Raw genomic sequence first — 9396 nt, 5'->3', positions numbered from 1 at the left:
GAGGGATAATTAATTCGATTTATTTTCCAGTGTAGTCGAAAAAAAAAAGCTTTTTGTGCGTCCTTAAATGTAACATTTCCGTTTTAGTTTTTATTTTTTAGAATTTCCTTCCTACATGACTGTTTAGTACAAAAGAAAATGTTCACTAAAAACCTTATTAACACCCAAACCTTTTAAATTATTCTAATATTATCTTCTGAAAAATATTAACATTTTTTAAAAGTTAAGTTCAAAGAGAATGGAGTAATTGACGAGTCTTAGAAAAGAAAGCAAACCGTGTTATTTAAGAGTGTTTATAAATGATAAATTCTAATTAAGTTTTTAAAAATCTCATTCCTTTAGTGTTTGTTTTCAGAGTAAATTTACTGTTAAATGAATTTTTATTTTAAGAAATGCATTATACTTTTACTTTTTACCTTTTTTATCTTCGGTGATAATAATAATTAAATTTCATGTTAGAAATTTCTCAAAAATAAATTTTCGTTACCACTTTTATTATCTAAATTGATAACAAATTAAAAATAGAACGTTTGTGAACACTCTTGAAAAACGTTAATCAATTAACAAAAGTTTTTAGTTGTTATTTGTAATTATATTACCTCTTCGAGTAATCGATTCCGTCAAGAGAAAAACTGTCAAATATTCAGTCACATTATCCCTTTTAAAGATTTGAAATAGTAGAAGTATGCCCTGTTAAAGATTATTTTTCTAACATCGATAGCTCATTAAAGCAAAGCAAAAAAGTATTTTTCGTAGTTCATAAAAAATGTTTTTAGTAAAAGAATGGGTAAATTGACGTTTGCTTAGAAAAACATATCAATCCTGTTTCTTATATATATTTGAAGAAATTATTAAAGCTGTATAAAAATGGTAGCTCTCTAACGACGCACTTCTGTTGCACCGATAGATTGTATAATTGACAGTTTGGTGCAAAATTAGGTAGATTTCGTTTTTGAAAATAAAACACAATTCACACACTGCAGCAGGTTGTTATTTATTGAAATAATAATGGCTAAAAATAAAATAAAGTGTATTTTGTAGAAGGTTTTGCTAACACGAAACTGTACATGTAAATATGTTTAATGCAGAAAAATGTGTATAACTTATACGAAATAAAACCCTATGTGCTTAAGTAAATTACTTTACAGGACATAGCCATTTCTCCTTTCAAGGTATTTACACTTTAAGCAGTTTTGGGCGATGTTAATTTAACAGTTTTCATTTTTATAAATTTAATATATTAAACAGAAATGCATGTAATTTAAGAAAATTACGAATATCGAAAGTTATTTGTTCATTTTTAAAATTGAAAATTTAATATTTTTTATAAATTTAATTTTGAAAATTATTTTTTTCTTCTACGATTCGATTTAAATTGCGTCTTATTATGTGCTTTTATGTATTCAAGATCGTATAATAACAGAAGTAAATGCTTGCTTTTTGTGATTATGCATTAACAAAACACATCAATGATACATGTTGTGCAAATTTTTATTTAATCATAATTTATTCTTCATAATTAATAAATAACTTAAATTGCTTACTTAAATGCAAATATTGATTTACAAAAAATGCAAAATATAGATACAGAATAAATAATTGCAATAGTAGTATATTTTTAAAAGTATTAAGAATCTTAAAATGGTCTTTTATTCAAGACAGATAACACTTTAGTTTTAAATTCGCGTAATTTTAAATTAAAAGTTTAAATAATTTCATTTATCATTAACATATTCAAATGCAATTGTCATAACTACTACATAAATACATCATCATCCCATTATTTTCAACGTTTCGATAGCTGCATGAATTCTCTCTAATTCGACATCAGTTTGACTCAGTTTATCTCTGTTGACCTGCTGTACTTCCTGCGGAACTTTCTTTTCATAGTCGGGAATGGTCATTGCTTGCTCCAGTTTCATCTTTGTGGTTTCTAAGAAGCCTAACTTCTTTCTCATCTTCGCTAATTCTTTTTCCGGATCGATGAGCCCTCTGAGTACCAACTGAACCTCGCACTTGTCCGAAACGGTTATAATGGTACATCCCTCGGGAGCAGAGACATTGACGTCGGCACGCGAACAATACGACAGCGTCTTCAGAGCGTCGTTATATTTACAAATGATATCTTCGGTAACAGAGTCGCTACATTTTACAAAAACTGTAACAACGAAAGGTTAATTGCAAAAAAATGGAGAATAATTACAATGTACCTTCCGTTTTCGTTTTGTTTGGTAAATTGTAATCACTCCTGGTTGACCTGATGGCTTTTGCCACCTTCTGAATGAACTCTACTTCTTGTTCGACTTTTTCATCACGCCAGGGACACTGCACAGGTTCCGGAAATTCAGCTACTGTAATACTCGGAACGCTATGAGCCAAAGCACGAGGTCTGGGCAACCTTTGGTACAACTCTTCGGTAATGAAGGGCATAAAAGGTGAAAGAAGCCTCAAACTGATCTCCAACGCCCTGTATAATGTCATCTTTGCTGCCAAAATGGCATCCTTATCATCGCTGGTAAACACAGGTTTTAAATATTCCTAGAAAGAAAAAAACGATATCAAAGTTAACGATAATTAGTAACATTTGTTTGGAAATATTACTAAATAAACGTCACATAGCTCGTAGAGCCAAACGTTATAAATTGCTGTGGTTATTTGGGTAAAATCGTAAACTTCGAATCCTGAATTAACAATGGTTACAGCACACGCCAGTCTACTTAACATCCATAAATCCATAGGACTCTCCTTGCCTGTAAGCTGACTTCCTTTTAGTGTCAACTCGAAATCGGTTCCTATGTACGTCAGTGCGAACTTCGTAGCATTCCAAATTTTGTTACAGAAAAATCTGTAGCCCTGTTAAAATCAAAAAGACACTCAGTAATAATAAAGCGACTTCTATATATTATTTTTTATAATTCATGTGTATTACTTTTAAATAAATATGTAATTCACTTTTTATTTACCTGCACCCTAAGTATATCTAGGTTAATGTCGCGTCCTTGACACATGGCACAAAGAGCGAATCTCAAAGCATCAGTTCCACATTCCGGTATTCCTTCGGGATAGTCCTGTTTCTGTCCAGCCTTAGCTTTCTCAATTTCCTTAGTATCTAGATTCCCATCCAATAACTGTTGGTGGAGTTCTTCGAGCGACACCCCCTTAATTACATCCATAGGATCGATAACGTTACCAAGAGACTTGCTCATTTTACGACCATGAGCGTCTCTGACGATTGGGTGCAAGTAAACTTGCCTAAAAATGAATTTTATTTCTACTCTTCATTCATTATTAGTTATCAGCAGTTAATTACTTGAATGGCAACTTTCCCAACAATTTCTGCCCAAAAAAGACCATCCTGGCGACCCAGAAGAATAAAATGTCGTGACCAGTTTCAAGTAAAGTCCCTGGAAAGAATGCCTTCAAATCGTCTGTTTCATCTGGCCAGCCGAAGATGGAAAATGGAAACAGACCCGAGGAAAACCATGTATCCAACACATCTTCATCCCTTCGTAAAATCAATTGTTCTTTTGACACATTAAACTTTTTAGAAGCTTTCTCCAAAGCCTCTGCTTCATCGCGTCCTGATACCCAGTAAGTATCGTCTGATTCCTGAAAATTTCCAAAAAATATTCACGCAAATCGTTTAAACTTTTATTAAAATTTTTACATACAATAACTAAACTCTTAAAATATTTTAATAAATGCGAAATATGAACTTTATATATTCTTATGAATTTGCTTAATGTTTTCACCAGTGATGTTTAAAAATCATTAAAACATTGAAAATGAAAACGTAATTAAAATTTCTTTCAATTACGATTACCTACCTTGCCAGCAGGAATTTTGGAATTCTTTGAGAATGACACGAAATAAGCCGGAATACGATGACCCCACCAAAGCTGCCTTGAAATGCACCAATCCCTAATACCCTCCATCCAGTGGTACCAAGTTTTGATGTGGAACTCGGGTATAATTTTAAGTTGCCCTGAACGCACTGCTTCGACAGCTAATGCAGCCATTTCTGAGCATTTAACATACCACTGGGGCTTCAGAAGAGGCTCTACTATATCCTTGCTTCTACTACATACCGGTACCACCATCGGGTTATTTTTTGTTTCGACATAAAGTCCTTTTTCCTTTAAACTATTGAGGATTTCTTTACGGGCTTGAAAACGTTTCATTCCCTGTACGAAAAATAGAGATTTTGTTATATATTTTTTAGTATTATGTTGTGTTTACCGTAAATTTTCCATAATCACCAATGATATTACCATCGTCGTCGAAGATAGTAACAAATGGAAGCTTATGCCTCAGTCCAACTTCGTAATCGTTGGGGTCATGGGCTGGTGTTATTTTCACGGCCCCTGTACCGAACTCTTTATCGACGAAGTCGTCGGCGACTATAGGAATTCTTCGATCACAAAAGGGATGTATAACATATTTACCATGTAGATGTTTATATCGGTCATCTTCAGGGTGCACCGCCACCGCAGTATCTCCGAGCATCGTTTCAATGCGCGTTGTTGCCACCACCAGTCTCTCATCTGAACCTTCAACTATATAAGCAAAAGATACCAAAACACCAAATTCTACCTTTTCGGAGTAGCCAGGAATGGAAAGGAAAGTACGGCCAGGCAATTCGATCTTATCTACCTGAATGAGTAAGTACATAAATTAAATTTGAAGTTTAGAAATCCAGATAAAGTATACATATAAGTATGCATTTACCTCTATATCTGAAATAGCTGATTTCAATGTACAAGACCAATTCACTAATCTATTCGATCTGTAAATAACTCCTTCGTCATGGAGACGAACAAAGGCTTCAGTAACGGCCCGGCAAAGCTTTGGCTCCATGGTGAAAGCAGCGCGGTCCCAATCTAAAGAGGAACCCATCTTACGTAATTGCAAATAGATACGGTCTCCTTTCCTAAACAAAAAATAAAAGAAACATTGTTGCCACCTTAGATAATACTAAATTACTCATTCTTCCAATCCCACACTCGTTTAATAAATGCCTCTCGGCCAATATCATGTCTTGTCTTCTTCTCCTCTCTCCATATTTTTTTTTCTACAACTACTTGAGTAGCAATGCCTGCATGATCACAACCAGGATTCCAAAGTGTCGTTTTTCCTCTCATTCTATTCCTAAGAGTATCTTTCATAATAAATGTTCACTATTCAGTGTGATATGCTTACCATCTTACTAAGGCATCTTGAATTGAATTTGTTAATGCATGACCCAAATGGAGAGACCCTGTTACGTTTGGAGGAGGAATAATAATTACAAACTTTCCTTTTGGGTTGTTCTCCAATACAGACTTTCGCTACAATCATGACAAATATCTTACAATAGTAGATATTTATAAATACACTAACTTACTCCATATTCTGGTTTAAAAAAACCCTGCTTTTCCCACCAGCTGTACCAAGCTGCTTCCACATATTTAGGACTGTAAGAATCAGGTAAAGAGATACTGACATCCTTTTTCTGTCCAGCAGGAGTTGCTATAGTATATTCAGCAGACTCTTTAATCTCCTTTTTTTTTTCTTTCTTCTGTAAAAGTAAATGCTTCAATGATTTTACAATGAAACATATGTGCAACACTTGCCTCACTAGAATCCTTTTTTGGTTGAGAAGAGGTCTGTTTTTCTAATTTTTGTTGCAATTTTGCTAACTTTGCTTGTTTTTTGGCCTCCTTTTCTAACTGTTTAGCGGTTTTTGGAGCCGAACCTTCAACATTCTCATTTACTGAATTCGATATTACATCAGCCATAATTTTAGATGATGAAACACACAAATAACTCGTTTTACTTAACACAAGTGGTTACAGACAACAATAACCGTATAATTATTGTACACTCGTTAATAATGATTTAAAAAACATGCAAAAAGAAAAGAAATTGATGCAGATTGAAGCACAGGAACTTTCGAGGTTATAGGCTTTTATAGGTTATAAAACCCATAGACAATAAAACCATTACCCATAGATTATCGTTGCCATAGACAAACTGTTGTCGTATACAATAGATTAACCGTTGCCGTAGACATAGATTATATAAGACACATTATCAATTCAAGTCATAGATAATTCAAGTGAACAACAAGTGAGAAGCCAACAAGTGTGCAAATTTTATCGTGTAAAGTAAAGCGTGGTGCATCCTCAAATATTTATATGAATGTTGAATTTAATTCAGTTGTAGTGTACATACGTGCATGATATGGTTCAAACAAATTCTTACGGAATGCAGTAGAAGGTAAAGATTATTGGGGGTACAATTTGAATTTAACAAACGATTGATTGTCACATATATATTATGAAAAATTTAAAGCAGGATCAGAACAATAAGAATTGCATACTAAAAAAGTTTATTTTGAAACTTTAAAACTGTCACTCTATTCCTCAAAATCTGCTCCTGATGGACATAATAACAAATAATACGACCCTGCTTTTTTTCTTTTTTCTGAAAGTATTGTGGTCTATCTGGCAGAGTTAAAAATTTTAAACGTTGTTGTATGAATCATTGTTCTTTCCAATAATTCAAGCAGACTTTCATTGGGTACTTTACTTTAGGATCTACGGCCCTGTAAAGTTAATCCTTTTTTTGGTAAATCGAACAAAATTCAAATTTTCATGGGTCGTACTGAAATTATATTTAGAAAGTAAAATAAAAAAATGTAGAAACTGTACCGCAAAGTGACTTCAGTTTTCGTTGATATTCGTAGATCTTTATGACAATTTCACAAATTGTATCTGGGATTTTTGGAAATAGCATTTTATGCAACAGGGTGTGCTCTTTCCGGTAGATAAAACAAAATTTATATTAAACTTAAACGAACATTGAAACTGTACCGGTAAGTGATGTCAATTTTCGTTAATTTATGCGAATGTTAATTGAAGTTCATGTTGTGGCTCTTTTGACGCATTTAGATTTACTATATAGGATTTTTAAAAAATGTTGGTTTATGCAGTAAGGTATGCCCTTTTCGATAGTCATCATCATCATAAGGTCATCAGTCCTAAGACCGATTGAACACACACATCCATTCTTTCCTATCAAAACCAATTTTTTCTTTACCTTAAAGTATCCTAGAAAGTCTCGCAAATAGTTCAAGTTCATATTTTCACGGACATTCGAAAAAATTATTCCAGATTTGTAGGTAACAGTAATAATTTTTAGGGGTGTAATTGTCCTATACCCAGAAAATTACAGGTTACACATTCAACCCCTAATTTAAAGACGGCGTTGCTTATTTCTTGNAAATTAATTTTTGGCAGGATTTTTAAATCATTATCGCTGTATGCATTCGATATATTACAGATAAAAAAAGGCCAGCTATGCTATAAATTGATGTCATTTTCAGGTTTTGCTGTGAGTCAGACAGGCGATTAGGCTCCCAGAAAGGAATCGAAGAACTGAAGTCTGTGCCCTTTTTTAGGGGAGTCGATTGGGAGCACATACGCGAAAGACCAGCTGCGATACCAGTGGAAGTCAAATCGATCGATGACACGTCGAACTTCGACGAATTCCCTGATGTCAAACTCGAAATTCGTGAGTTTTTTTATTTAATACTTTTTTATTTGAAATATTAAGAAATACATTTAAAATTCGTTTCGGTACGTAATTAACTATGCCAAACCCCAAGAATACGATAAATTAAAAATATTCTATTCGGGGCTTTCATGTCTTCCATTTGATCCTGTATGACCCACACTCTTCTTTGTTGTTTTTGGTGTTGTTGCTTATGTAATCTGTATGCCCAAAGGGAGAAAACTTTGGGTTATTTCTAACGTTTCACTAGGTTCCTTCTGAGCATGTTCTTTGACTTCACATTTCCTATGACCTCATCTCCTACCCTTGTCTGCACTGTTAAAAAGTCGAAGAAATCTTGGGGTTTTTATGACATCATAGTCATTCTTATGGAAATTGAAATCCGCTAGTTCTCAATTCAATATTAAACGATACTATCAATGTTGACCGATTACACTTCTTTTGGGGCGTGGAGAATAAAATTTTAATAAGAAAAAAAGGTTACGTCCGCAGAGCTGACGAAAATTCGACAGTATGATCAGACTTTATTGGTGGTGGTTTAAAATATGTTAAATCAAATCGTAAAGATCGACCTTTCATAATACAATATTTTGGAATTAGCTGACTATTAAAACGTCTGATTAAATGATAAAACTAATTAACGTTTCTACTTTCGACATTCACGATATTATCATTTAATCACAATTTTTAATTAATATGCGCTATTTTTGACGTACTGTAAGCGAAATCAAATAGTTGCAAGGAAGTGGGCGGGTTTAAATGTCTATATATGTGTAATCGGTTGCACAGTTGGTTGCATATATACACATTTAATGTTGTAGCCATTAAAATTAAGTGCTGTACACCATCGACAAATTTGAACGGGTTCATCTAGTTCTTTAAATAAATACACAATTATTTTAGAAATATATCGACCAAATAAATATGTGAATTAATAATTCTATGCGCGTACATGGGTACACGTATCAATTTTTTTTTTTTTTTTAATAGCATCTGCTCCAACGAACCAGGACGGCGAGGTACAGTACAAAGACTGGGTCTTCATAAATTACACGTTCAAGAGGTTTGAGGGTCTGACTCAACGGGGAACCCCCACGAAAAAGTAAAATAAATAGATAGTTAGATTCCTTCTTTTAGGCTCCCGAATTAATTCCGAGATCGAAGTTTTGTTATATATTCTCTGCTGTTTGTTCTCTTCCGCGCCGAAAAAAAAAAAAAAAAAGAAAAGCACCGCTATCGGCACTTATTTTTAGAAAACCGTTTTTTAAAATTATTATTACCACAAAAAAAAAGATAATAAATTGAAAGCCGACCGTAAGCAAACAAAGATTATAGTTTTCTACTGCAGTAAACATAACACAAAGAACAACATATAATAATAATTATAATACAATATGTGTGTATATTGCATGTGTGGCTCCGAAGAGGAGGTTAGTGTTGTAGCAACACCGTTCTCTTTCGAACTAAAGTTTTCTCTCATTCTGTTTCCAGAACAAGAATGGATGGTGTTTATACAATATCTAAATAGTACTCCTAGAAGATTATTATTATTTTTTGTTTTATCCGCATTGCCTCTCTTTTCCTCGCTAAATGTGTATTTATTATAACGATTATTTTCTAAGAATAAGTCGATGATGATAATGAGGACAAAAACAATTAATTAATTTGTTAATTATTATATCGTGAGCTGTGAATTAGCGCACGACTTTTCGACAAACTGAACGATATAAAATGTGAATACAATAAAATTTTATTTTCTTTCGTACACTATACAGGATGTTCGCTACTACAATTTCAGTGGGCATCGTTTGTTTTTTAATATATTTTTTTTTTATTATTATT

General features: G+C 33.2%; 2 protein-coding genes across 11 annotated transcripts in view; one reads left to right on the top strand and one right to left on the bottom strand.

Annotated features, from left to right (window-relative positions):
* The window catches only part of LOC108744586 (serine/threonine-protein kinase tricorner), a 115550-nt gene extending 106774 nt beyond the window's left edge, over nucleotides 1-8776 (top strand). For all 10 annotated transcript variants that reach the window (XM_018480441.2, XM_018480445.2, XM_018480443.2 and 7 more), the window contains 2 exons: nucleotides 7367-7554; nucleotides 8545-8776. In XM_018480441.2, the coding sequence (XP_018335943.1) occupies nucleotides 7367-7554; nucleotides 8545-8660 (304 nt within the window). In that variant the 3' untranslated portion in view covers nucleotides 8661-8776. The remainder of the gene's footprint in view (nucleotides 1-7366; nucleotides 7555-8544) is intronic.
* On the bottom strand, nucleotides 1633-6126 carry LOC108744583 (valine--tRNA ligase). The gene is made up of 12 exons (XM_018480430.2): nucleotides 5613-6126; nucleotides 5384-5557; nucleotides 5200-5327; nucleotides 4984-5148; nucleotides 4729-4930; nucleotides 4240-4653; nucleotides 3828-4184; nucleotides 3311-3609; nucleotides 2964-3252; nucleotides 2602-2853; nucleotides 2211-2538; nucleotides 1633-2158 (listed from the first exon to the last, which is right to left on the bottom strand). The coding sequence occupies exons 1-12, from the start codon at nucleotides 5775-5777 to the stop codon at nucleotides 1773-1775; spliced, it is 3159 nt and encodes a 1052-aa protein (XP_018335932.1). The 5' UTR covers nucleotides 5778-6126; the 3' UTR covers nucleotides 1633-1772.
* Nucleotides 8777-9396: the final 620 nt, after the last annotated feature.

This window comes from Agrilus planipennis, unplaced genomic scaffold (assembly GCF_000699045.2).
Source record: "Agrilus planipennis isolate EAB-ADULT unplaced genomic scaffold, Apla_2.0 scaffold47, whole genome shotgun sequence".
NCBI classification, from domain to species: Eukaryota; Metazoa; Arthropoda; class Insecta; order Coleoptera; family Buprestidae; genus Agrilus; species Agrilus planipennis.
Note: the sequence above shows the minus strand (reverse complement) of the source record. Positions and strands in the feature narration are given on the sequence as shown.

Bases quoted from the DNA above. Each gene is read 5' to 3' on its own strand.
- LOC108744583 (XM_018480430.2), bottom strand. From the start codon at position 5,777: ATGGCTGATGTAATATCGAATTCAGTAAATGAGAATGTTGAAGGTTCG. The intron at 4,185-4,239 runs GTAAACACAACA...TTTTTCGTACAG, and splicing joins GTGATTATGGAAAATTTACG to GGAATGAAACGTTTTCAAGC. The intron at 3,253-3,310 runs GTAATTAACTGC...ATTCATTTTTAG, and splicing joins TTGGGAAAGTTGCCATTCAA to GCAAGTTTACTTGCACCCAA.